The sequence below is a fragment of the Callithrix jacchus genome, chromosome 1 (genome assembly GCF_049354715.1).
Source record: "Callithrix jacchus isolate 240 chromosome 1, calJac240_pri, whole genome shotgun sequence".
Taxonomy (NCBI): domain Eukaryota; kingdom Metazoa; phylum Chordata; class Mammalia; order Primates; family Cebidae; genus Callithrix; species Callithrix jacchus.
This window is the reverse complement of record NC_133502.1, coordinates 182,284,881-182,312,648: the sequence shown is the minus strand read 5'-3', so window position 1 is coordinate 182,312,648 and position 27,768 is coordinate 182,284,881. Positions and strand designations below refer to the sequence as shown.

At 56.0% G+C, this 27,768-nt stretch overlaps 1 protein-coding gene across 4 annotated transcripts in view; it reads left to right on the top strand.

Moving 5' to 3' along the window:
• SARDH (sarcosine dehydrogenase) overlaps positions 1–27,768 on the top strand; it is a 71,824-nt gene that overhangs the window by 29,746 nt on the left and 14,310 nt on the right. For all 4 annotated transcript variants that reach the window (XM_078331199.1, XM_002743456.6, XM_078331192.1 and 1 more), the window contains 5 exons: positions 1,524–1,637; positions 7,850–7,988; positions 9,850–9,963; positions 16,645–16,792; positions 21,801–21,894. In XM_078331199.1, coding sequence (XP_078187325.1) covers positions 1,524–1,637; positions 7,850–7,988; positions 9,850–9,963; positions 16,645–16,792; positions 21,801–21,894 — 609 coding nt within the window. The remainder of the gene's footprint in view (positions 1–1,523; positions 1,638–7,849; positions 7,989–9,849; positions 9,964–16,644; positions 16,793–21,800; positions 21,895–27,768) is intronic.

The window sequence follows — 27,768 nt, the reverse complement described above, 5'->3', positions numbered from 1 at the left end:
TCTTCTCCTAATTCTATGCATCTATTTTGGCCACTTTGACTGCTGGTTTCTGTCCGTAGGAGGGTAGGAGTGGGAGGGTTCGTGCACCCAGGGTGCTTAGTTTCCCAGTGTCCTGGACCCTGGGCATCCTCTGGGGCTTCCCGGGGACCTGGGTTCTCAGAGAGAGGAGTCAAGGCCATTCTGCTGTGAAACCTGGGACCCAGGCCCTCAGGAGCAAGCGACTCAAGGCTTTAAGGCCAGCCGAGGGGTAGCATTTGATCCAGATTTACAGAAATCAAAATCCCTTTCTGGGGGCTGCGTCTCAGCAGTCCTCTCTGGTCCACCCACCTTACCTCTTCATGGCAACCCATAGCCCAGGACAGGCTCCGGAGCTCCAGGCCATCAGGGGTAGAGACGGGGGCCGGAGCTGGCTAATGGGCCTCGGCTGTGGGGTCAGCATCCTCCAAGCCTTGCTGGTCATTGTCTCTTCTGCTGGGCCCTAGGGACATGCAGTCCTCATGAACCCTGCAGGGAGGAGGGGTCCTGCAGACCCTGCCTTAAAGCGCAGCCCACTGTGTTCCAGTCACATCTGGCTCTGGAAGCCCCTCTCCCCTGCCCCTAGGTGAGGAGACAAGAGCGAGAGTCAGGAACACACCCCCGGTCCCAAGATGGGCAGATTTTGCACCCCACCCGGGAGCCCACCTGGGAGTCCAGGACACCTTGGCAGGGCTGCAGCAGGTGTGATGTCCCTCCTGGGTAAGGAGGGGACTCCACAGAGGCCCTACTCCATTATAACCTCACACTTGGCTCCTACCTGTGTGTGAAGAGGAGGGGAGGCTCGGTGGGTGGGGCTGGTGGCTCTGGGAGGTGAGAGTTGCCCGCACCTTCATTCACAGCTGTGCTGTGCCAGCAGTTAGGGGGTAGGTGGGGGGTTGTCCACAGGCGCAGAGGCCAGGGAGGGGCATGGGACTGTGTGTGGGGTGTCTGGGGGGCAGATCCCAGAGAGGCCAAGGCGATGGCAGAGAAGCTAGACTCTGGATCCCACATGCCTGCCTGGCTCTGTGCCACTGCCCACCTGGGACTGGTCTGTGCCCTTGGGCGAGATGGAACTTCTCTGCATCTCATCTGTAGAAAGGGCACCCCTGTTAGGAGTGTAAGGCACTTCCCACAGGGCCTGGCCCAGAGCAGGAGCAGGGCCTGGGGTTGCCTGGGCACCAGGAGCAGCCTGGCTGAGGTCCTGGGCAGCCGCCTCGCCCTGCTGTTCCCCATCTTGGGTGCATCTGGCTACTCCTCCAGCCTCCCAGGCCTTCGCCAGGCTGTCAGACTCACCAGGCGATGCTGCTGCCTGCTCTGTGCCACCGTTTGCCTGGACCTCTCAGGAGCCCCTGCCCGTGTGCACAACACACTCACACTCATGGCTGGGGCTTCCCAAGGGCAGTGCCAGGCCTGACTCCTGCATCACAGCCTCATTGGGACCCTGCTCTGGGGAGGGAAGCGGGGAGGGATAAGGGAGGGAGGCTGAGGACCATGTCTTTTCTTCCCAGGTCCTCGAGTACGACTACTACGGGGCTTACGGGAGCCGCACGCACAAGGACTACGCCTACCGCCAGCTGCTGGGGGCCGAGCACACCTTCAACTTCCCGCCCCACCAGAACTCGGTGTGTAGCTGCTCCCCACTGCGGTGTGGAGGGGTGTCCCTCTCCCTGTCCCTTGGATGGGCCTCCCATTGGGTGGGCCCTCGGCGGGCCCTGCAGGGGCTCCCCTCCCCCAGGAATCTCTTCGGGCTCTGCATTCATGCTCTTTTTTCAGCAAACACAATTTTGAGGAGGAATCATGCGTTTTCCTCTCCCCGCTCCTCCCTCTGTACCGAGATTGTACCAGCAGCCAGGCCTGAGCAGAAGTGGTGCTGCTGGGGATGGGGTGAAGTGGGGCTGAGGTGACCGGCTGGGACCTGGTCGGGCTGCACCGCTCTCAGCCTCCCCTTCCTGCTCTCCAGAGCTGCTCTGAGGCTGGCATGAGACATGCTGGGGGAAGGGACTCCTCCTTCTGGAAGCCATGGCAGAGCAGATCCAGGACAAGGTGGCTGGAAGCTCCCAGGCATCAGGCCCTGTATGGGTTCCTCCAAGGGATAAGCAGAGGGAACCAGAGCCGGGGGAGCCGTGGCCTGGAGCCTGCCTGCTGCTTCTCTTGCTCCAAAGTGGGCAGGTGAGGCTGGTCACATGGGACACCTGGCAACCCAAGGACCTGGTGCCCCAGGCAGCTGTCCTGGAGGGAGTGAGGCCAGCGTCTGCCTCGGCCTGCCCAGCTGTGTTGTAAAGCGGTCACAGGTGGAGCACAGCTGTTGCCACCCCAGGGAGACTTGTGATATCTCACTGCGAATCTGACATAGCAGCAGAGCAGAGCTGAGGCCTGAGCCCGGGGTCTCAGAGCCCAGGGACAGCTTAGGAAGCATCCACGAGGAGTTCCTTCCTGGGGCCTCCGGACAGTCTCAAGCCTGGCTTCAGTGGGATCTGACCCTGAGGCCACCCAGGGCCCCTTGCCTCAAAGGGCTTGGCTTGGGTTCCTGCTCTGCTGTCACTGCCTTGAATCTCTTCATGGTCTTTGAACAAGGGCCCCCCTGGGTCCCACACTGGGTTCTAGCAGGTCCTGAAGGGAGGAAACTGTTCCTTTCCACCCTCTCCCCCAAAGCTTGCTCTAGTGGCAGAGCATCTGTTGCAGGCGTCGGAAGAGGGGCTCCTGCAGGAAGGAGGAGGCGTGTGTGCCATGCAGCGCCTGAGCAGCAGGGCCGGCGTGGTGCCCGAGTCCTTTGTGGCTGCCTCCCGGGGAGAGCTTGGGGCTCTGTCTGGCACCTCCGCACCCACAGCTTCTAAAGCCGGTGGGACTGTGGCCCTCGAGGATGTGGGAGCTCGGGGGAGATGCCAACTTGGCTTTGTGGCTTCATCCGGCCTCCGCAAACACGCCTGAAGCCATCCTAAAGCACAAAACCTGTGCTTGTTCCTGGCGCTGGCAGCTTCCTGGGCCCAGCTAGAGGAGCCCAGTGCGGGAGGCTGCTGAGGGTTTTGGTCGGCAGCCCCGGTGGTGTCAGCAAACGTACAGCAGAAACCGACAAACGGGTGCCCTGTCCTGCTGCCTGGCGAGGCTGGAGAAGCCATGGAGGGCTCAGGAGGCAGATGGTCCCGGTGGTGCGCTGGTAACAGCCTAACAACCAGCTCTCTGGGGAGGAGGGGAGGAAGCCGGCTCTGCAGCATTGGCCAATTTCTCTGATGTAAATACTTTCTCCATGGCTGATTTCAATCCAGTCCGCCGATGAGGCATCACTGAATGTGGAGCTGGGCAGGGATCTGTGTGACCAGCTCCCAGGGTCGGTGCACCCCTGCCCAGCCTGGCTGGACCGTAGCTCTGCCACGGCCCGGCTGTGCCACCATCCCTGGCCTCCCTGAGTACATGAGGGGTGATATGAGTTCCCTCGTGGAAACTCAGAGGGAGTTTGGGAGGAGATGAAACAGCTTCCCGACACACGGCAACTGTTTGGGAACGGGTGGTTGCTGCTGCCGTGATTACTTTTTTCCTGCAATGATAATGAGGTGGGCACATCTGCTCAGCAGTGGGTGGCATGTTGGGACCTGAAGGAGGAGATCAACTCGAAAATACAATGAAGAATGTGAGACCCTGAAAACCTCAGCATATGTAAACTGTGGGGAAGGAAACAGGGAGTGATTTTTTTAGAAAACAGTTTTGTTGAGATCTAATTCATATAATATACAATTATTCACTTAAAGGGACAACTCAATGTTTTTAGTGAGTTCACAGGGTTGTGCAACCGTCACCATGATCTGGTTTTAGGACATTTTCATCTCCCAGCAAAAGACACCCCATACCCATTAGCTGTCACCCCGGGCCCCACCCTATCCCCAGCCCAAGGCACCCCGACTCTGCTTTCTCTCTCTGTAGATGTATCTAGTTTGGACATTTGACATGAGTAGAATCATAAAATTAGGTGTCCTTTTGTGATTAACTTCTTCTGCTTAGCATGCTATTCTCAAGGTGCATCCATGTGGTAGCGTGGGTCATGTGTCAACACTTCATTCCTTTTTTTTTTTTTGAGACAGAGTCTCACTCTGCCGCCCAGGCTGGAGTGCAGGGGCACCATCTTGGCTCACTGCACCCTCCACCTCCCAGGTTCAAGCGATTCTCCTGTCTCAGCCTCCCGAGTAGTTGGGATTACAGGCATGCGCCACCACACCTGGCTAATTTTTATATTTTTATTAGAGTTGGGGTTTTGCCGTATTGGCTAAGCCGGTCTCGAACTCCTGACCTCAGGTGATCCACCCACGTTAGCCTCCCAAAGTGCTGGGATTACAGGCGTGAGCCACCGCGCCCGGCCTCTTCATTTCTTTTTATGTCAATCGTATTCCATTGTAGGGACCCACCATATTTTACTTATCTGTTGATCAGTTGGTGGACATTGGAGTTGTTTTCACTTTTGAACTCTTAGCAACAGTGCTGCTGTGAACATTCATGCACCAGGTGTTGTATGCTTGTGTGTTTTCATTCCTCATGTGTGTGGAATTAGGCCTGGGTCAGTGGTAGCTCTGTTTCATATTTTGAGGGAATGCCAACTGTCCTCCAAAGTAACTGTACTATGTGACAGTCCTCACCACAGTGCTAGAGGGTTCCAGTGTCTCCACATCCTCACCAACACTTCCTATTATCTGAATTTTTTTTTTATTGTCACCCAGGCCAGAGTGCAGTGGCGCAATCTGGGCTCACTGTGACCTCCGCCTCCCAGGTTCAGGCAATTCTCCTGCCTCAGTCTCCCAAGTAGCTGGGACTACAGGCATGCACCACCACGCCCAGCTAATATTTGTATTTTTAGCAGAGACAGGGTTTCAGCATGTTGGCCAGGATGGTCTCAATATCCTGATCTCATAATCCTCCTGCCTCGGCCTCCCAAAGTGCTGGGATTACAGGCGTGATCCACCGTGTCCCGTCGCTATCTGACTTTTTGATTCCAGCCTTCTGAGTGGGTGTGAAATGGCATCTCATCGTGGTTCAGATTTGCATTTCTATAACAACTGGTGGCGTAGAGCACATTTTCATGTGCCTGTTGTCCACTTGCATATATTCTGTGGGGAAATGTCTGTTCAGATCCTTTATCCCTTTTAAAATTGGGCTATTTGTCTTTTTATTATTGAGTTATAAAAGTTTTTAAATATGGTTTAGATACAAGTCCCTTACCAGGTCCGCAGTCTGCACACGATTTTCCTATCCTGCGGTTGCCATTTCACTTCCTCGATGGTATTGTTTGCAGCCCAGCTTTTCACATTTTGACGTGCCCAATTCATCTCTATATTTTTCTTTTGTCACTTGTGTTTTTGGTGTCATGTCTAAGAACCTAACCTAACCTAAAAAAACCAAAACATTTATGTTTCCTTCTAAGAGTTTTATAGTCTTCACTCTTAACACTTAGGTCTAGGATTCATGAAAATTAATTTTTGTGCATGGCATGAGGTTGGGTCCAGCCACATTCTTCTGCATGTGGCTACCCAGCTGGCCCAGCACCATTTGTTGAAAAGATTGCTTTTCCCGTGGAATTGTCTTGGCACCCTTGTTGAAAATCAATTGACTGTACAGATGAGGGCTTATTTCTGGACTTTTCAGTGCTATTCCGTTGATCTGCTCTTGTTTCGTACCTCACTGTCTTGATTATGTAGCTTTGAATTTTAATAGCAAGTTTGGAATCAAGAAGTGTGAATTCTGCAACTCTGTTTTCCCTTCTCAATATTGTTTTGAGTATTCTTGGCCCCTTTGAATCTCCGTGCAAATTTTAGGATCAGCTAGTCAACTTCTGCAAAGAAACCAGCTGAGAATTTTGAAAGGAACCGTGTTAGGTCTGTAGATCAATTTGGGGTATATTGTCGTTTCAACGATAGTAAGTCTTTTGTTCCATGAACATGGGTTGTCTTTTCACATATTTCACTCTTCTTTCATTTCCTTCAAAAAAATATAGGTTTTAGAAAATAAGCTTTGGACGTTTTAATTAAATTTACTCCTCAGCATTTTATCTTGATGATGCTATAAATATAATTTTTAAAAATTTCCTTTTGAGATTGTTCATTGCTAAACAGTTTCTTTTGTTTGTGTTTTTCTGCATGACCTTGTATCCTGTCACCTTGTTGAACTATTTTATTGGTTCTAACCGGTTTTTTTTGAGTGGATTCCTTAGGATTTCCTATATACAAGATCCTGCTATTGGCAAATAGGGATGTTTTTACTTCTTCTTTTCTGATCTGGATGCTGTTTTTCTCTTCCTGCCTAATTGCGCTGGCTAGGGCCTCCAGTACAGTGTTGAATGGAGTGGCAAGAACGGACCTCTCCATCTTGTTCCCAGTCTTTCATCATGAAATATCGTGTTTGCTATGTGATCTTTGTAGGTGTCCTTCATCAGGTGGGGGAAGTTCCCTTGCATTCCTAGTTTGTTCTGTGTTTTTATCATGAACAGGTGGCTTTTGCCAAATACTTTCCTGCATCTATTGGAGGATCAGATGTTTTTTGTCCTTTGTTCTCTTAAAATGCTGCATTACAGCCATTGACCTTTGAATGTTAAACCGACCTCACATTCCTGGGGTAAATCCCATGGACCATGGTGTGTGATCTCTTTCTTATGTTGCTGGATTTCATTTGCTAGTATTTTGTTGAGGGTTTTTTTTTTTTTTGTATCTATATTTGTAAGAAATACTGGTCTGTAGTTTTCTTATATCTTTTTCTGCTTTTGGCATCAGGGTAATGCTGGCCTCCTAGAGTGAATTGGCAGGTATTTCCTATTCGTATATTTCGGAAGAGTCTGGGAAAAATTGATATTAGTTCTTCTTTGGTAAAATTCATCAGGGAAGCCATCTGGACCTGAGACTGTGGACAATTTTTCAATTACAAATTCAATCTCTTTTTTGTTTTAGTTCTATTAAGATTTGCCATGTCTTCATTCTGTTTCAGCAATTTGTGTGTTTCTAGGAATTTGTTCATTTCATGTCTAGTCTATTGGCACACAGTTGTTCATAGAGTGCCCTCGCAATCCCTCTTATTTCTGTGGGGTAGGCATGATATCCCCTCTTTCATTCCTCATTGTAGCACTTTAAGTCCTCTCATTTTTCTCTGTCTAGCTAAAAGTTTGTCAATTTTGTTGATCTTTTCAAAAAATCAGCTTTTCATTTTGCTGGGTTTTTTTCTATTTTCTTATTCTTATTTATTTCTGTTCTAATATTTATTGCTTCATTCCTTCTGCTTGCTTTGGGTTTAATTTGCTCTTTTTCTGGTTTCTCAAAGTGGAAGATTGGGCTATTGATTTGAGATCTTCTTTTATAATCCAAGCACGTACAAGCATGAATTTCCTCGTGAGAACTGCTTTAGCTGCATCCCGGGAATGGCTGCGTGTGGTGCTTTCATTTTCATTTAATTCAGTAGCTTTGAATTCCCTTTGTGATTCTTTTCTTTGATCCAGTGGTTCTTTAGCCATGTGTGGTTTAATTTCCAGTTCTTTGTGAATTTTCCAATTTTTCTTCTGCTACTGATCTCTAATTTAATTACATTGTGGTCAAAGAACACGCTTTATATGATCTCATCCTTTTTGAATGTACTGACCCTTGTATTGTGGCCTAGCACATCATCTATCCTGGAGAATGTTCTCTGTGCTTGAGAAGCATGTGTCACAGTGTGTACCTGAGCTGGGAAGAGCTTGGTGTGGGTTGGAAGGGAGGGAAGGGAGGCTCAGTCCAGGTGTGTTGGAAAGAGGCCCCGTTCTCCATGTTCTCGAGGGGAAAGCACACTCCAAAGGCCGCCCCGGCATTCCCGCCTCCTCCCTGGAACTTTTCAGATCAAGAAGGAGTGTCTGGCCTGCAGAGGGGCCGCTGCTGTGTTTGACATGTCCTACTTCGGGAAGTTCTACCTGGTGGGGCTGGATGCAAGGGAGGCTGCCGACTGGCTCTTTACCGCAGATGTCCGCCGACCCCCAGGTATGGGGCCTGCGGTGGGGGGCATGCTCCTGTCACTCCATGGGCACAGCCTCAGGCACTGAGATGAGCTGGCACCATCCTGTCCCCTCGGGTACCCTGAGCACACTGCTCCTTGCCCTAACCTGGCCTTGGGCCCCTCTGTCTGGCCCCCTTTGCCCCATCCCTGCACCCAGGCCCTAGGACCTCACCGCTTTCCTCCTCCTCTCGCTCCTGCCTTCCGTCTCCTCCCCACCTCTGTCTTCCTCTCTATTCCAGAAAGGATGTGTGGCAGCTGGCCCTCAGCCACCTCTCTCCTGGGACTGGGGGGCCCAGTCCCCCTCATACTCTTACAGGTGGGATTGCCAGAATTAAATGGAAACATAGGATGCTCAGCTACATTTGAGTTTTGGATACATAATGGCTCATTTTTAATATAAGTATGTCCCAAGCCAAATAGGGCTTGGGACATACTTGGGATCTTCATGTGCTTTTTTGTCACTCACTCACCCAAAAGTGCAGACTTCACCATCTTCATGAGTGTCCTGGGCTGCCAGAACAGAGTATCACAAACCTGGTGGCTTAAACAACAGCAATTTATTGTCACGGTTCTGGAAGTGGGAGGTCAAAATTAGGGTGTCTTCAGCTGATCCTCTGCAGAGGACCCTCCCTTGCTCTTCCAGCTGCTGGTGGCGATCGGGGGCCTCAGCCTTCCTTGGCGTGCAGCTGTGTCACTGTGGTCTCTGCTTGTTGTCACATGGCTTTCTCCAGGTGTTCTCTCTCTTCTTTTGTTTTTTTGAGTCAGAGTCTCACTCTGTTGGTTAGGCTGGAGTGCAGTGGTGCAGTCTTGGCTCACCACAAACTCTACCTCCTGGGTCCAAGTGATTCTCCTGCCTCAGCCTCCTGACTAGCTGGGATTAGAGGCACACGCCACCATGCCCAGCTAATGTTTATATTTTTAGTAGAGATGGGGTTTTACCATGTTGGCCAGGCTGGTCTCAAACTCCTGACCTCAAGTGATCCTCCCACCTCAGCCTTCCAAAGTGCTGGGATTACAGGCGTGAGCTACCACGCCCGCTATGCCTAGCCATGTTATCCTCTTATAAGGAAAGCAGTGAGATTAGATGGGGGCCCACACTAATGGCCTCACTCTAACCTGATCATATCTGCAAAGATCCATTTCCAAATAGATCGCAGTCCCAGTCCTGGGGTGAGGACTTTCACATATCTTTTTGAGGGTCACAATTCAACCCCTGACGTCATCTCTCCAGCCAGCCAACCAGCAAACCCACTCTCCAGACTCCCAGGCACCTGCTGCTCACCTCCCATTAATCCTGCTGCCCACTCTGTCTTCCATCCACCCATCCACCAGCCCCCACATCCCTGTTTCTCCATACATCTGTTCCCCCTTCTACTCACCCACTCCCATCCTCCCATCCATCTGCCCACCTTCCCATCTGTCCAGCCATCCTCCATCCACTAAGTAATCTATGCCACAGACATTTCTGGAGTCTTCTCCAGTCTCAGGCGCAGTGCTGGGAGCCCCAAAATGAATAGAGGGGGCATGAATCCTGTGTCTAGAAACTTCTCGGCATGGTGGTGGGTGGGTGGGAGGGATGGAATGGGAGGGGCCAGTGCCAAGGCATTTCAGGAAGAAAGAAGCTTCCCTCCCACAAGGGTGGCGGTGATGGGATGGCCTGCCCATGGCTAGTCCTTTCTGGGTTGTTCAGCTGAAATAGCATCTCTGGGTTGAGGGGCTCTCCAGGTCATCTCCCAGGAGGGTGTCCTGCTGGGGGTTATCCAGCCTCTGTGATGAGGAGCTGCCTGTGTGAGTGGCCCACAGGCCCTGGGGCAGCACAGACCCGGCTTCCTCCCCTCCCCACAGGCTCCACTGTGTACACGTGCATGCTCAACCAGCGTGGGGGCACCGAGAGTGACCTGACTGTCAGCCGCCTGGCACCTGGCCCCCAGGCCTCACTGCTGGCCCCTGCCTTTGAAGGTATGGATGCCTCTGTGCACACAGCGCTGTGACAGTGGCCTACTCAGTGGACTGGCGGTTGAGGACAGGGCAGGACGGACGGGATGGGCTGCCGATGGCAGCTCTGCCATTAGCTGTTGTGCCTGCTGTGATCAGGGCTGGGAGATTAGAGGTCTTGTTTCAAGCTAAATTCGGGCTTTGTTCAGGCAGCACTGCTGGAGCTCCAGTACTCAGTGATTACATCTTTGAACCTGTCCACACTGCTGCGTTTTAGAGTGGCCACAGTGTGGGCGTGCTCAGCTCGGCTGCCCGGAACAGAGTGTGCCAACGACAGGCCGTGCCTCCCACTCAGAGCAGTCAGCTCCCTTCTGCCACTGACATCCTGGCTGGGTTGGAGTCTCAGGCCCGTGTGACCCCCAGTCTGAGGGCTTCTAAGGGCGGCCCTTAAAAGATGTGCAGCTCAGGGTCCATGCTGGCGCCTGACTGCCCTTGCAGTCCCTCCATGAATGCTTGAGTGCCCTCAGCGACAGGTAGCTCAGTACCCTCATGCCTTGTTTGCTCAGCCCTGACTGCTACCCAGAGCTGGGACCTGCCTCCTGTCCCTTCGGCCTGGTCCTGTCCCTGGGCTCACACAGGAGCTGTCTGATCTCTACACCTGTAACCCATCCCCCCAGGGATGAAGGAGCAGAGACGACGGAAGCATTCTCTTTCTCCGGGAAGGGGCATTGGTGCCTCTGGGACGGGCCTTGCACAGGGGAAGATACTGGCCGTGCAGCACTCTGTGCTGCCCCCAGAGGCAGGGGCGTAGCCAATGGGGAGGGCTCAGCCCATTCAGAAGACCTAGCACCTCCTGGCCCCTGGCCTGACTCCGTGCTGCTGGCAGATGTAGTTGTTTTGTGACTGGGTCACTGTCCCCCAGGGGTCCAGCTCGGGCACTGGGAGAAAGAGGCAAGGGGAGAAAGGGGCTCATTACTGATCCACTCAGAACCTGCCCCTTCAGTAGCAGTCCTGGGGCTCCAACTGTGTGTCGGGCTCAGCACAAGGCAGCAAGGACCCAGCAATGGACCGAACACAGAAGTTCCCACCCACGTGGAAGTGACACGTCGGGAAAGGAAAGAGGATTTAAAAACTGAAATAAGTGGAAGGGAGTGAGATGGGTCAGGAAGAAAAAAAAAGAGGCAGAGAGGGTGGGATATTGGGGGCCAGGGTGAAAAGATAGGTTCCTCACTGCCCAGGGCATCTTTAAGGCTGGGGGCTGGCAGGGACTCCTGGGACCCCAGGGTGCTGCTGAAAAAAGGGAGTAGGGGGTGAGCCCTGCAGCTTTGAGGCTACAGCAGAGATGAGGCTAAGAGCCTGAGTGAGGGGTGCTGTGGTGAGGATGAGGGTGTGAGTGTGAATGAGGGTCCCGTGGTGAGGATGAGGGTGTGAGTGTGAGTGAGGGGTCCTATGGTGAGGATGAGACTGTGAGTGTGAGTGAGGGGTCCTATGGTGAGGATGAGATTGTGAGTGTGAGTGAGGGTCCTGTGGTGAGGATGAGGCTGTGAGTGTGAGTGAGGGTCCTGTGGTGAGGATGAGGCTGTGAGTGTGAGTGAGGGTCCTGTGGTGAGGATGAGACTGTGAGTGTGAGTGAGGGTCCTGTGGTGAGGATGAGACTGTGAGTGTGAGTGAGGATCCTGTGGGGAGGATGAGACTGTGAGTGTGAGTGAGGGTCCTGTGGGGAGGATGAGACTGTGAGTGTGAGTGAGGATCCTGTGGTGAGGATGAGACTGTGAGTGTGAGTGAGGATCCTGTGGGGAGGATGAGACTGTGAGTGTGAGTGAGGGTCCTGTGGGGATGATGAGACTGTGAGTGTGAGTGAGGATCCTGTGGTGAGGATGAGATTGTGAGTGTGAGTGAAGGTCCTGTGGTGAGGATGAGGGTGTGTGTGTGAGTGACGGGTCCTGTGGTGAGGATGAGACTGTGAGTGTGAGTGAGGGTCCTGTGGTGAGGATGAGGGTGTGTGTGTGAGTGACAGGTCCTGTGGTGAGGATGAGGGTGTGTGTGTGAGTGAGGGTCCTGTGGTGAGGATGAGGGTGTGTGTGTGAGTGACGGGTCCTGTGGTGAGGATGAGACTGTGAGTGTGAGTGAGGGTCCTGTGGTGAGGATGAGGGTGTGTGTGTGAGTGACAGGTCCTGTGGTGAGGATGAGGGTGTGTGTGTGAGTGACGGGTCCTGTGGTGAGGATGAGGGTGTGTGTGTGAGTGAGGGTCCTGTGGTGAGGATGAGGGTGTGTGTGTGAGTGACGGGTCCTGTGGTGAGGATGAGACTGTGAGTGTGAGTGACAGGTCCTGTGGTGAGGATGAGGCTGTGAGTGTGAGTGAGGATCCTGTGGTGAGGATGAGACTGTGAGTGTGAGTGAGGGTCCTGTGGTGAGGATGAGGCTGTGCGTGTGAGTGAAGGTCCTGTGGTGAGGATGAGGGTGTGTGTGTGAGTGATGGGTCCTGTGGTGAGGATGAGACTGTGAGTGTGAGTGAGGGTCCTGTGGTGAGGATGAGGGTGTGAGTGTGAGTGACGGGTCCTCTGGTGAGGACGAGACTGTGAGTGTGAGTGAGGGTCCTGTGGTGAGGATGAGACTGTGAGTCTGAGTGAGAATCCTGTGGTGAGGATGAGACTGAGTGTTGGTGAGGGTCCTATGGTGAGGATGAGGCTGTGAGTGTGAGTGAGGGTCCTGTGGTGAGGATGAGACTGTGAGTGTGAGTGAGGATCCTGTGGTGAGGATGAGGCTGTGAGTGTTAGTGAGGATCCTGTGGTGAGGATGAGACTGTGAGTGTGAGTGAGGGTCCTGTGGTGAGGATGAGACTGTGAGTGTGAGTGAGGATCCTGTGGGGAGGATGAGGCTGTGAGTGTGAGTGACGGGTCCTGTGGTGAGGATGAGACTGTGAGTGTGAGTGAGGGTCCTGTGGTGAGGATGAGGCTGTGAGTGTGAGTGAGGGTCCTGTGGTGAGGATGAGGCTGTGAGTGTGAGTGAGGATCCTGTGGTGAGGATGAGACTGTGAGTGTGAGTGAGGGTCCTGTGGTGAGGATGAGACTGCGAGTGTGAGTGAGGGTCCTGTGGTGAGGATGAGGGTGTGTGTGTGAGTGATGGGTCCTGTGGTGAGGATGAGGCTGTGAGTGTGAGTGAAGATCCTGTGGTGAGGATGAGACTGTGAGTGTGAGTGAGGGTCCTGTGGTGAGGATGAGACTGTGAGTGTGAGTGAGGGTCCTGTGGTGAGGATGAGGGTGTGAGTGTGAGTGAGGGTCCTGTGGTGAGGATGAGACTGTGAGTGTGAGTGAGGGTCCTGTGGTGAGGATGAGGCTGTGAGTGTGAGTGAGGGTCCTGTGGTGAGGATGAGGCTGTGAGTGTGAGTGAGGATCCTGTGGTGAGGATGAGACTGTGAGTGTGAGTGAGGGTCCTGTGGTGAGGATGAGACTGCGAGTGTGAGTGAGGGTCCTGTGGTGAGGATGAGGGTGTGTGTGTGAGTGATGGGTCCTGTGGTGAGGATGAGGCTGTGAGTGTGAGTGAGGATCCTGTGGTGAGGATGAGACTGTGAGTGTGAGTGAGGGTCCTGTGGTGAGGATGAGACTGTGAGTGTGAGTGAGGATCCTGTGGTGAGGATGAGACTGTGAGTGTGAGTGAGGGTCCTGTGGTGAGGATGAGACTGTGAGTGTGAATGAGGGTCCTGTGGTGAGGATGAGGGTGTGAGTGTGAGTGAGGGTCCTGTGGTGAGGATGAGACTGTGAGTCTGAGTGAGGATCCTGTGGTGAGGATGAGACTGAGTGTTGGTGAGGGTCCTATGGTGAGGATGAGGCTGTGAGTGTGAATGAGGGTCCTGTGGTGAGGATGAGACTGTGAGTCTGAGTGAGGATCCTGTGGTGAGGATGAGACTGAGTGTTGGTGAGGGTCCTATGGTGAGGATGAGGCTGTGAGTGTGAATGAGGGTCCTGTGGTGAGGATGAGGCTGTGAGTGTGAGTGAGGGTCCTATGGTGAGGATGAGACTGAGTGTTGGTGAGGGTCCTATGGTGAGGATGAGGCTGTGAGTGTGAATGAGGATCCTGTGGTGAGGATGAGGCTGTGAGTGTGAATGAGGGTCCTGTGGTGAGGATGAGACTGTGAGTGTGAGTGAAGGTCCTGTGGTGAGAATGTGGGTGTGTGTGTGAGTGACAGGTCCTGTGGTGAGGATGAGACTGAGTGTGAGTGAGGGTCCTGTGGTGAGGATGAGGGTGTGTGTGTGAGTGACGGGTCCTGTGGTGAGGATGAGACTGAGTGTGAGTGAGGGTCCTGTGGTGAGGATGAGGGTGTGAGTGTGAGTGACGGGTCCTGGCTTGGGGCATGAGGCTGAGATCGTGCCTGAGGGCTCCTATGGGGTTCATAGAGCGGGTCCACTCTTTCCTCTTGCCATTGGTCATGTGGAGGCTGAGCGAGTCCCAGGCTGATCCAGAGCGCATGTCCTTCATGGATCTGTGAGCTCATCCTCATTCCCTCAACAGTCATTGTGGTGCCTTTACTATGTGGCAGTGCCAGGGCAGCCAGAGCCAGGAGGAGGTGAAGGAGGCCGGTGGGGCTTCAGGGTCCCCCCAGTGAGCTCTATATGGATGGTTGCAGGAAAGGCCCTATAAAACCTGGAGTGGGACACGCAAGGGGATTGTAAAAGGCGAGGTGTTAGGGAAGGCCATGTAAAGCCGCTGAGCAGGGATGAGCAAGACGTCCTGGAGGAGGTGGGCAGCCTGAGCTTTGGAGGTTGGGTAGGAACTGCTGGATAGAGGGACGTGGTCAGAACCAGTGTGGCCTGCCCATCACTGGTCATCTCTAGCTCATTCAACAGAAATGGACTCCCTGAGCTCAGAGGAAAGGTGCCTGTGAGGAGCTGGGTGTCAGCCCCCAGGAGAGCAGAGGCCCTGGCACAGCCCAGAGCCATAGACTCAGTGAGTCTAGCTGGGAGACAGTAGAGGCCAAAATGAGGACACAGGTCACCAAAATCCTGGCCCAGGCCCTGCCACTGCCTGGCTCAGTGAACTGCCTCCCTGAGCCTCAGTTTCCCCCATCTGTGAAATGGAGTGAGGAGGACCCACCTCCCTGAGCTGCTATAGAGAATTGGGTCAGAGCCTGGAGGTGCTGGGACGCTGGGGAGCAGCCTCCCTAAGCCTCAGTTTCCCTGGCTGGAGAATGAGGACCTTGCTAGTCCCCCTTCATAAGGAGGAGCTGTCAGGAAAGTGCTTTGAACTCTGAGCCATCTCCCAGTGGTGCACAGTTAGCTTTCCAGAGGATTCTGGTGGATTCCTGGAGCTGAGTTCTGGGGTTCAGTGGAGCTGGTTAATCTGGGAAGGTCGCACTTGGTGGGTGCGAAGGAGTCAGAGCCGTGAGTCACATCCCCCAGGGCTCTGCGGGTCCCAGGGACCACTCAACTGGAGAAGACACCATGTGGGCTTTGTTTCACTTCAGGCTTCAAAACTGCACTGTCTGAGTTATGAATATGCATGGGCATCAGTATGCACGCGCATCAGTATGCACGCATTTAATATGTGTGCCGATCACGTACGCTGCATCAGATCACCGTGAAGTCAAGAGAATGGGATGGTTTACATGTGATCAAAGTGGCGTACAAAGCAGCTGTCAATCTTAAAAGCAATTTTAAATGATCTTTATTGATCTTTTTTGTAAGATTACAAGCGAATACATGCTCTTGGGAGCCCTTCCAACGATACTGAAAAGCACCAAATAAGGTGCACAGCCCTCAGCTCCCTCAGCCAGTGCGGATGGCGCAAGCCCCCAGCTACCCGCCTTCCCACCGCTCTCTGCCACGTGGGCTTCACAGACCGGGCCTGGACCTGACCTGACCCGTGGCCTCAAGACTGGCATTTTGTTTTCAGGGAAGTTGGTCATGGATGACCAGGCCCATAGGAGCCAGGCCCACCGCTGCCATCTCCCTGGGTACATATTGGCCTTGGTAGCTCCGATGCCCTCCTAGAAGAGGCCAGGGATGGCTGCAGACTGGCGGGGCCACCGAGGAGCCAGGGGCCTGAGAGTCACTGTGTTTGTGTGTGTGTGTGTGTGTGTGTGTGTGTGTGTTGTGGGCGAGGTGGGGTGTCTGTCATGGGGCTGAGGACACCATCCAGAAACAGCCTCAGCCCAGGGGTCGGGGAGCCCCTTGAAAACTGGCTTGTCTCTGCCTTCATGCTCTGTTATGCTCATGGTGTTAAGAGGAGAGGGAGGGAACAGCCTGGCTGGGGCCCTGAAATGTCTCTCGTCCCAGGGATGCTCCCAACAGCCCTTGGGGCCGGATGTTGTAGGGCTGCCCCTTTGACAGATGAGAAAATGGAGTCTCAGAGAGGGGAGAAGTGACGCTGGTTAACCACATAGCCACATCTGGGCCAGGCTGGCCTAGGCCTGTGGTTCCCCAGACAGCGTCCTCCCTGGGGTAGGAGCGTCTCTGTGCTGTGTCCGCAGGGGTGCGGGTGGTTGGGGTTGGGAAGCAGGTCCTTCTTCCAACCCGCATGGCACAGAGGACATTCTGTGCAGGGCGTGGCCTGGGGGCCCAAGGGAGGGGCAGATTGGTCCCTGGGCTCTGTGAAGGCACAGGCCCCTGAAAGGGCATTGGTTTTTCTCAGCTGGGAGACCCTTGGGCCACCCTCACTGTCCTCACCTTGCCCTGAAATCTTGATCTAAGGCCAGTCCTTCTCTTCCAGGGGACGGTTACTACCTGGCTGTGGGCGGGGCCGTGGCCCAGCACAACTGGTCCCACATCACCACGGTGCTGCAGGACCAGAAGTTCCGGTGCCAGCTCATCGACAGCTCTGAGGACCTGGGCATGATCAGCATCCAGGGCCCAGCCAGGTGAGAGGACAGGGAGCCCTCGCCTGGGTGCACCTGCTCCCTGGACCCAGGCCCTCCCACGGGCCCTTGGGCAGAACTGCTTGTCCAGAATGGGGCATTCTGAATAGTTAACCGCTCTGGTAAACCCAGAGATGCCACTCTGAATAATCTACAAGGCCCCGAAATGCAGATAAGCCCATAACATGAGTCAGACTGAACTTGACAGCTGTTCAGTCACTGAGGACCCCAGGATCCCAGAGGGGAGGATGGTCTCATCGCCAGTGCGGTTGAGGAATTACCGTTCTCCCTCCCAGAGTGGGCAGAACGAGGCCAGGCTTCGCCCTGCTACCTGGGCAGAATAATTTCCTTCACTGATGGGTCCCTGGCTCCTTCCTAAATACCTCCCATGACAGGTCTCCGTGTGGCTTATCCATGCATGCATTCATTCCTCCTCCAAACACTTGCTGGCTGTGTTCCCATCCATGAGAAAGCAGGAGCTGGGAAGACACTCAGATGCTGGCTTATGCACTCAGTCACTGAAGGGTCTTGGGCAAAAGGATGGCTGAGCAGGTGTGCACCTCGGAAAGAGCCCTCTGACTGTGTTTCGGAGAAGGGACTGGGGTGGGGACACAGGAGAAGGGCAGTTTGTTCAGCAGCCACCAAGGGAGCTCCTGTGACCTGCCAAGCCTGAGCCGACATCTCCTGTCCCCATAGTGGTCCTTTGAGGTGGTCATAATTGTTCTTATTTTTACTAATGCAGAAACTGAGGAACAGAGAGGTAGAGACACTTGCCAATGGGCACACAGCTGGTCAGTGCCAGGGCTGATGGGGATGTGGCCCCTTGGGCTCTGAAGCCCACACACGCTGCTCACTGCTACACCCTTTCAAGAGTTAAAAACCCTCTGTGAGAAGACGGCCTAGTCTAGGCCTTCCACTGTTGACACCCCGGGGCTCAGGGTCCAGGACACTCATCTCAGGGCACTTCCTGCCATCACATCTGCTGTGGGGCTGGACGGGGTGGCTCTGCTGGACCCGGCAGGAGGAAGAGGCATGAGATGAGGTAGTACTTCTGGGGACGTGGAGGGTGTCACAGGGGTGATCTATCTCTGGAAAACGATGGGGGCAGCTTTGGGGAGAGGATGGGAAAGGAGAAGAGAAGAGGTGGGGAGGGTGGGATGTGGGGGAGATGTGTCTCCAGCCTGAAGGTCACTGAGGTGAGCACTTTGAGGTGGCACAGCTGTGTCTAGGTGATAGCCTGTCAGCCTGGGGTTCTGCCAAGACCTCTGGCTGGAGTGTCTAGACCCCGCCACGGGGTTCGCGTTCTCTGGTACCCCCCGCCGAGTCCTGGGCCAGTGGCTCCCCTCTCGGGCTGCGAGTGACTGCTCTGTGGCTGTCCGTGTGTGTAAGCTGCGGTGCTCAGAGGCACACGGTAGATGCGAGCGTGCTGAACGAAGGGATGGAACGGGAAAGGTCAAGCCGGCTTCTGCCAAGGGTTTGACTCGAGGCTGCCCATAGAACCAGCCTGCATTCAGGAGACGTTTGGGCAGAACCCTGCAGGAAATGAGTGACCCAGCCTTGGCGCGCTCTCGGGGAACTGCTCCAGCAGTGGCAACAGCAGGTGCAAAGGTCCCTTGGCAGGCAAGTGCTTGTTTGTCTGAGGCATGCGTCGAGGCTGGGATGGAGCCTGGCAAGAGCCGTCTCAGAGGCAGCAGGGTGAGATCCCGGAGGCCTGGTGGCCACCCCTCTGAGGGAGAGGTGCTGAGCAGAGGGGGAGCATGGTCGGCCTTGGGCTTTGGTGGGGGGTCTCTGCTGCTGGGCCAGCAGGCAGGGTGCCAACAGGCCTGTGAGGAGCCTCAGGCCAGGCGAGGCAGGGATGTCCAGTGGGGAGCAATGACCTGAGTCTGTATGGCTCATGGGCGAGAGTTTGGCATTTTGGTGGTTCCCATGGACTGGGCAAGGCTCATGCTGCCAGACAGCAGATGGAGTGTGCTGGGAGCCTCAGGGGGAGGGGAGGGGACAGAGACAGCATCCATGTGCCTGAGGAGGAGAGGAGAGTGCTGGTGCCGTGATGGGGAAGGGGCTGGGATGCAGTGGAATCATGCAGCCCCCGCCTGGCCCACAGGCAGCCATGAGCCTTGGTGCTTTTCATTCCTCCCCTGGGTGACCCCAACCTCTGCATCGCTGGGGTGGAGAGAGGGGTGTCAAGGCCGGCCCTTGGAATCCTCCGGCTTCATCGCCACACCAGCCTTGGACAGGGAGTGGGGCTATTTTTAGTGTGGGGGAGGCAGGTGGGCTGTGAGGGAGGGGGGACAGACAGACAGATCAAGGTACGGCCGGGGGCGCCCAGCCTCATTATAAGATGCTCCAGGCAGCAGCGGGGGAGGCAGCCAGGGCGGGAGAGGAGCTCACTGCCTCCTGGTAATTTCTTAACTTTCTCCTCCAAAATGTCCTCTAGCTTTCAAATATAACCCCAAGTTTTCTTAGATGAATAATAATACTGGTGCTGCACTTTTGGAGTTGTTATTTGGGACATGCTCCGCATGCCTGCTGCACCAGGGAGCAGGGCCTGTGCAAGCTGCTGCCCCATGGAACTTTCTGGAAATGTTCCATAACTGAGCCCTGTGTGGCTACTGAGCCTGTGAAATGTGGCTAATGGGACTGCATTTTTAAGACTAGTGAATGTGAACTCAAATAGCCTCATGTGCTAGTGGAGGCTGGGCACGGTGGCTCATGCCTGCAACCCCAGCACTTTTGGAGGCCAAAGCAGTAAGATCACTGGAGTCCAGGAGTTCGAGACCAGCCTGAGCAACATAGCAAGACCCTGTCTTAAAAACAATTGTTTTTTTTTCAATTAGCTGGGCATGCTGGTGTATACCTGTAGTCCCAGCTACTCGGGAGCCCATGGCAGGACGATCGCTTGAGCCCAGGAGGTCAAGGCTGCAGTGAGCTGTGATTGTGCCACTGCACTCAAGCCCAGGTGACAGAGCATGACCTTGTCTCAAACCAAAATGAAACAAAACAAACCAAAACCAATATCCTGTGTGGCTGGGAGAGACAATGTCGTGCCGCCCAGAAGCGGCCCTCGCCATGGTCCTGATTCACACCAGGGGCTTTGCGTGTGCTTTCTTGCTGGCTCCTCACAATGACCCGTGGATGAGGGACTGGGGCTTGGAAAGTGTGAGGGGTGAGTACAGAGCCTGGGACTAGAACCGGGGCCTCTGACTGGGAAGCTCGTGGACCCCTGGAGCTGGCCTTTCCCTGAGGTTGCTGAGCCCACAGCCTAGGTCAGAGCCCTTCAAAGCCTTGGACCAGGTGGCAGCTCCAGGTTTCTGGCCCAGGTCTCTTCTGTGTGGCCGCCACTCAAGGCTGCAGACAGCATGTGCTCCTCAGGTCTGGAGGCGCTGCTGTCGCTCTCCAGGGCTTGGCACCACGTGGGTGCTGAGTGGTTACATAAGGGTTTTGGCCAAATGTACCACAGCTGAGCACCTCAGGCTGATGTGGGTGGTGGCTCCCAGCAAAATGACGATTGGGATTAGGGTCAGCAGCACTTCTGGGTAGCCTACCCTGCAGTCTCAACACCTGCTGGGACCCCAGAGGGGCAGAAGTGGGGGACCATCTCCTAGCAATAGGGCCCTCACCCTGCTGTGCCAAGCCAGGGTGTTCACAGTCAGTCCTATTTACAGAGAGCATTCTCTGTGCCAGGCACATTGGGATGGGGACTCTGTTGGCAAGGAGCTCCTGGGGGTGGGTGCATTGGGGGAGGGTACAACCAATGTGAGAGACACCCTGGCAGGAGACTGTAGGACCTTGGACAAGAAGTACCTGACCAAGACCTAGGGAGTCAGGGAGGGCTTCCTGAAGGAGGTGACAGCTGAGCCAAGAGCTGAAGGATGATGATGGGTTAAATGGGGACAGGGGAAGGGGTGAGAATGTGGAAGGGCAGAAGAGGGCTAGACCTGGAGGGGTCAAATGGGCACAGTGCCCAGGAGGTGAGGGCTTCCTTGAAGACTGCGGGTGCCAGCCCCAGTGAGTTCTCTGGTACTTGGGCAAGTATGAGAGTGGACGTGGTGCTGGGCACCGTGGAGCAGGGGAAGTGGGGAGCAAACCCCCGCCCTCACAGAGCTTATAAACTAGTGGGGGACCCAGCAAGTCTGCAAACGGTCGAGTATGGACCGAGCATCCAGTGCTCAGGAACATTCCTGGGCCCCACAGCCCTCAGGTGCAGCCCTGCCCTCAGTAGGTGACAGTCCCCTAGGAGGTGGCAATGGCTTTGTCCCCTCAGGTAGGTGACAGTCCCCTAAGAGGTCAAAACGGCTCTTAGCACCTGCTGGGTGCCAAGCCCAGCTCTCCACCCCTCCAAGTCTGCAGCCTCAGCATCTGATACCCACGTCAGACAGGACTTGTGGGCTGAGGTGCCTGGTTGGAGGGTTAGGTCGGGGAACAGAGCAGGGTGGTGTCTGGGAAGCGCACCTTCTGCAGGGGGCTGGGAGGAGGCCGGAATCTGCTCCTGTCCGCCTCTGCCGTGGGCAGGTTACTCTGCTCTTCTGTGCAGCACTGAGGCCTCGAGAGCCAGCCCGCCTCTCGGCCATGGTTACTGAAGCAGGGCTGAGGCCCTCTGGCCTCTGAAGAGTTGGGAACCTGGAGGGGCCTGGGGATGTGGATTGTCGACCTGGCCCAGATGCTCTGCTCCTCCTGGCCTGTGGGCTTCAGGGGCATTCTCTGGTTAGATACCCGCTCCAGTCTCAGCTCCCCACCCATGACCTGAGAGTCCCACAGGAGCTGTCTCCTGGTCTGGTCTCCCTTTCCAGCGGTTCTGCTGGCCCCGGTGTTACCCCTCTGGAAGGTGACTGTCTTATGTATATTTGCAATGTACATCTGTCTTGGTATATTTTTTATTAATCCATGTATATTGCCGTCTGCCCCGTGAGGACAGAGACTTGTCCCATTCATGGTGGGTCCCTGGGGCCTGTCCTGTCCAGGCCCCGCCTGTGAGCACTTGCTGAATGACCAACTTTGCTCTTGCCTGCAGCCGGGCCATTCTGCAGGAGGTGCTGGATGCAGACCTGAGCGACGAGGCCTTCCCTTTCTCCACCCACAAGGTGGTGACAGCCGCCGGGCACCTGGTAGGTTCCAGCTGGCCACATCCTCTGAGTTGTGGGTGGCAGCATGCTGTGAGGGGCACGCTGGGGGATCTGGGGGCTGGGGGATCTCAGGCAGGTTCCTTTACCCGCCGGGCCTCGGTCCCCAACTGTGAAGGGGGGACAGTGGGACGAGGCGACCCTCCCACAGGCTGTTGGGAGCATGGAGAAGTCATGGGGACCAAAGTCACAGCATCTTCCATTCCTCCCCATGCCTAGTGCATGCCAGGGACTCAGTCCCAGGGAAGGCGGCCTTGCCTCACTGCCTGCATCACCACTTACTGTATCGCCTTCTGAAAGGCACACAGCAGCCCTCCTGAGGCGGGGTGATCTCCTGGAAACAGGAGGGCCTGGCTCAGCTGAGCAGTACCTGGCTCCGGAGTGCTCCGTGTGGCAGCCCCCAGCTGCCCTCGTGGGTGTGGAGGAGGGGCAGCACATGCGGGAGCACAGCCAGTTCCTGAAGAGCACCCTATACATTAAGGAGCACCCCACACATCCCCTGCCAGCATGAGAAAGTCCCTATCCGGGGGGCCAGGGCCTGTGCCTTCTGAGATGGTGGCAGTGTCAGGTGCCAGGACTCTGTGGGACCCAGCCCTAGGCAGGAGGCTCCCTCAGAGACCAGAGTTGGGGCCCAGGTTCTATTCTGGGCCAGCACATCCCTCTTCTGGGCTTCATTTCCTTGTTGGAAAACAGGCATCTCGGCATCTGCTTTGACTTCTCGAGGCTGAGATGAGGTGTTGTTGGTAAACATAGCAGCCCATTTGTGTGCTGGGGACCTCCTGTGTGCCGGGGACCTCCTGTGTGTGTGCCGGGGACCTCCTGTGTGTGTGCCAGGGACCTCCTTGTGCCAGGGACCTCCTGTGTGTGTGCCGGGGACCTCCTGTGTGTGTGCCGGGAACCTCCTGTGTGCCGGGGACCTCCTGTGTGTGTGCCGGGGACCTCCTGTGTGCCGGGGACCTCCTGTGTGTGTGCCGGGGACCTCCTGTGTGTGTGCCGGGAACCTCCTGTGTATGTGCCGGGGACCTCCTGTGTGCCGGGGACCTCCTGTGTGTGTGCCAGGGACCTCCTGTGTGTGTGCCGGGGACCTCCTCTGTGCCAGGGACCTCTTGTGTGCCGGGGACCTCCTGTGTGTGTGCTGGGGACCTCCTGTGTGCCGGGGACCTCCTGTGTGTGTGCCGGGGACCTCCTGTGTGCCGGGGACCTCCTGTGTGTGTGCCGGGGACCTCCTGTGTGCCGGGGACCTCCTGTGTGCCGGGGACCTCCTCTGTGCCAGACGCTGTTCCAAGAACATCACAGCACATTTCTTCACGTAATCCTCACCGCAGTGTGGAAGGCTCTGTTACAGGGTCTCCTGACCTCAGCACACCTGACATTTTGGAACAGATCCTTTCTGCTGTGGGGCACTCCTGTGCGACGCAGGTGTGTGGCAGCCTCCTGGCTGCTGCCTGCTTGTTGCCAGTGGCACCCACTGTTGTGACAGCCACAAGTGTGTCCAGATGTGGCCAAGTGTCTGCTGAGGGCAGGATTGCCCGTTGAGAAACTCGGTGCATGACCACCCTGCTTATTTGCAGGGGTGTAAGCCACAGGGCAGCAGGGGGCTGGGCCTGCAGAGCCCTCCATGGTTCGGGCTGAGGAGACGTTGCCCCGTGTGGTGGACGTTGCCAAGATGGAGCTCAGAGGGGCTGGATGGGCCAGGCTGCACAGGGCCACCTGGCTAAAGAAACCCAGAAAGCCCCTGAAATATGTCAGTGACATGAATGTGGCCTTCAGGAGGGGTGGGCGGGTGCATAGCCGCATTTGGAGACAGCTCACCATCTCTCCTTCCTGTATGCTCATCTGGGGTTCGGGTGGGGAAAATGCTGAGGAGGAGCGAGATCCTGGCCTGCAGAAGGACTGGAGGTCCTGGGGGACAAATCTGAGTTCTGTTAGCAGATAAACAACATGGTTATGACTGTCAGGGAGGAGACGGCCTGAGACCAGGGACATCCCGGCGGCTCTGCGCCCACCTCCCCTCTCCAAAGGCTGCATGGAGCCAGGAAGCAGGGCCGGCCATGTCTAGCTCACTTCCTGCCTCTGTGGTGCAAAGCTGCCTACTGGGACCAGAGAGGGTGGGCGCTTAGAGAGACCAGCACAGCTGCAGCCAGGCCACACGGCCTCCAGAAGGCTCGACTCCAGCTCCAGAAGGCTGGCTGTGGGGCCCATGCAGCATCCAGCTTTGTCTGGGGCTAGGCTCTGGTTTGCAGAAGGGGAGGGAACTGCGGGTTCTCCCCTCTTGCTGAGGCTTGGCATAGGTGCTGCCTCTGTGTGGTTTGGCTGCAGGAGGGGGAGACCACCAGGTGGGTCCCCTGCCGTCTGAGGCCCAGCAGCCTGGCCTCCCCCTGGCACATGTCCCTTGCCGTCTGAGGCCCAGCAGCCTCACCTCCTACCCACACAGTCACTGCAGCAAGCGGCGGGGGCTTGTTCTCAGACCAGACAGGCAGCTCCTGCTGCCTCCCCTCCCCTTCCCTCCTCTGGGGCTAGACCTTTCCTGGCCCTGGTGGCTTCCCCAGGCCTAGGTAATGGCTGCCTGGGGTCACCTCCATCTCTGTGGCCTGGAAACCAGGCCAGGCCAGGTGCTTGCTGAGCTGACACAAAGAAAGACCCCGCTTCCAGGATGACATTCCCCGGAGGACAGGCCAGGCCAGACACAGCATGGGGGTGCAGGGGTGCAGGGACGGACACAGGGGACGCTTGTCCCCACAGTCTCCTGCTTACTGGTATAAAAAGCATGTGACGGCTGTGTGTATAAATACTGCTCATGGCTCAGTTTCCCACCCTAACTGCACATGGGTTCCAGGGCCTAAGTGCTGGACTCGTTTCTAGCAAGCCCACCTTGGGCACAGCCCCCGGCCCCTCAGAACAAGGATGTTGGGTCTGTAGGTCTCTGGGCTGCTGCACGAAGCTCGTCTGGCTGGGACGCGGTGGTCAGTGGCATCTCAGAGGACTGTTGGGGACGTTCATAGTCTGCGAACGAGTTAACAAAAACCCTCTAATCCCACCCCCTGGGAGACCGCGGTTGACAGTGGAGTGTGTCGCCTGCCATCTTCTTTCCGTCGTCTGTGTCTAGCTGTGGATTTTAAAACGTACTCCAGGCGTCCCTAGTGTTGTGGCTGTTCTGTCCTTTGAACGTTCCCCAAGCACCACTTGGAACGCCTTCAGCTGCGTCACCCACGCCCTGAGCATGGATTTCACGCCGGGCCCACCTCTTTGCTTTGGAAGTGGCCCCTGGAGGAGCTTCCCTTGAACACCATCCTCCTAGTAGACCCAGACTATTGGGCTAAGAGAGAGGAGAGCTGGGCCACCCAGGTCAGGGGTGTGTGTGGCTGGCAGTCCCGCCTCGCGGGCCACTGTGTGCCGTGTTCTTCTTTGTCCTTGGGCATTTCTGCGCCCCTCACTTGCCCAGTGTTGCCCTAGGTCTCAGGTGGTACGGGAGAGCAGCGCAGAGCTTTCTAGGCCAGGGTCCCTGCCTGTGGGATGCGTGGGAGGGGAAGTAGGGGAGGCGGGATGTGAGTGTCAGCTGGTGTGTGGATCGTGGGGACCCAGGGAAACAGGTGGTGGGGAGGTGCTGCGCGTGCATGGGGAGGCCCAGCTGCCTGGAAACAGGCCGCCCGCTGGCCATGGGGGGGCTCCGTGGCGTACCTCCCGGCACTGTCGGCTCACGATGGGCCACTTGGGACTCTCAGCCAGGCACTAGCGTTTCACCAAACTGAAGGATGTGTTCTGAATGCTGTGCTGCTCACCTGGTCCCTCTGCCGGTGCTTGGGGGCTCTGGCGTGGACTCTGGGCATTCTGCCTGGGAGCCTGCTGGCTGCTGGACAGGGGTCCCAGGATGGAAGATGCGGCTTCTGCTCTCGGTGGGCTCAGACTCTAAGTGAGGCTGGGGCCCAGGAAAGGACCTGCAGCCACATCCCAGCCTATACCGGAGAGAGGTCCTGGACAGGGTGAGTGATAACCACAGGCCAAGGAGTTCTCAGGGAACTGAGAATCCCACAAAGGTGGCCACAGAGAACTGAGTGCTGGCAAGAGATGGACAGGGTGGAGCAAGACCCCAGGTGTCCCATGTTGGCAAGAGACAGGGTGGGGCGAGACCCAGGTGTCTCGCCTTTTGGCTGGGAACAAAGTGTGCACCGTGTTGGGGGGGCTCTGCTTTGGGACTGATCCCAGGGGCCTATGGATGGGCCAGGAGCCCACATCGGCTGTCCCCACTCCACCTGCCACCCACCAGCATTCTCCTGGTCCCTGCGGTCCCCATGCCAACACCTCCCAGCCCCGTGGCAGGACCAGGGCAGCAGATGCCCCCGATGCTGAGGGCAGGCTTCTGTCTCCCCACAGCACCGGCTGTCGGCATGAACAAGCTCCTGGCCGGGGACAGCCGGTGCCCCAGGGCCACTCTCCTTAGGAAGACACATGGCGTTAGAGCATACAGATTTACTGTCACCTGGGCTAAGTGGCTGGTTCTGTGGGGTCCCTCCCATGCTCATGTTCTTGGAGTCCATGGGGCCCGTTGGGGGCAGGCTGGGGGTGAGCTGGGGCTAACCGTCCTCACCTAGAGACCCTGGTGCCCAGCACTGACTGCAGCCCACTGGCTCCTCCTTGGCCATCTCCCTCCTTGTCCTCCCTGCGGCTCTCCGGAATGGCCAGGCTGCATGTTCTGGAGGACCACTCCTGCCCTTGGGGCTTGAAGTTGTTGGATGGCTGGTGGGTCCAGCTCCCGGGAGAAGGAGCTAGGACTTGAGGAGTAGGCACCACTGAGGGTGTGGAAGACAGAGCAGCGGCAGATCCTGTCCTCAGGGACTGCTGCCTTCTCTCGAGAGCCCTAGGGAGGTGGGGCCAGGAGAGCAGAGGTGTTGGGTCCTTGGTGTCAATGTTATGGCTTTTGCTGACCTGGGAACTGTCCCTCAAAGCGGCCAGGGCCACACATTCCCAGGTGGCCCCAGCCTGGGACATAGTAGCTTCCCCATTTCCTGGCCATCAAGATGGGTGGGGTTCAGCCACTGGCCACAGCCAGCTCCTGCCGTGGGGCCTCACAGGCAGGCAGGCAATGAGAGTTGAGTCAGCCACAGACACTGGGGGGTTTGGGACTGAAGCTTCCATGTGAGCTTGAAGGCTCTGTGGAGCTCAGGCCGGACACCCAGTTTCCCGTCCTGCCCTGGCCGTCTGTGGGCGCCTCTCTGGCCTCAGTGTCCCCACCTATAGCATGAAGTGTAGCACAATATCTAAAATTCTTTCCGGATCATTCCGTAAGTCTATCCAGACATTCTGGAATCTCCGAATCCAGGGAGAATTTCATTCTCCTAAATAATATCTTGTGCTGGCTTAAAAGCATGTTGATGACATATCCCTCAACGTGAAGAAACGCTGGGCTGGAGCATGGGGCTGAGCCAAGTATGTATAGGCGATCGATTGGATCCCAGCCAAGCAGATGCAGGAGAGGAATGTGCGTGCTGCGCAGTCAGCGGAGCCTCTGGGTGGAAAGCAGATGTGAGGGCCTACGAGGGCGATGGCCAGAGCTGCAGATCTGGGCCCTGGGCGTGAGAGGGGGTGCCTGCTGCTGCCCAAAGACCCTCCTCGTCACCAGACGCCTTGGGCGTGATTCCCAGCTGAGCGCTGCTGCTGCTCTGCCGTGATTCTTCTGAGAGGCTGGGATCTGACCCAGGCTGCCACGATCCCTGGACTGCTAGAGGAACAAGCAGGGTGGGGAAAAGTTATTGGTCACTCAGCAGCCAGCAGACCAGCTGTCCTTGCTCCCCAAATATCTGCCTCCAGGCCAGCAAGATTCCCCGGGGGCAGTGCTCTCCCGGTGTGTTTCCCTGAGCCCTG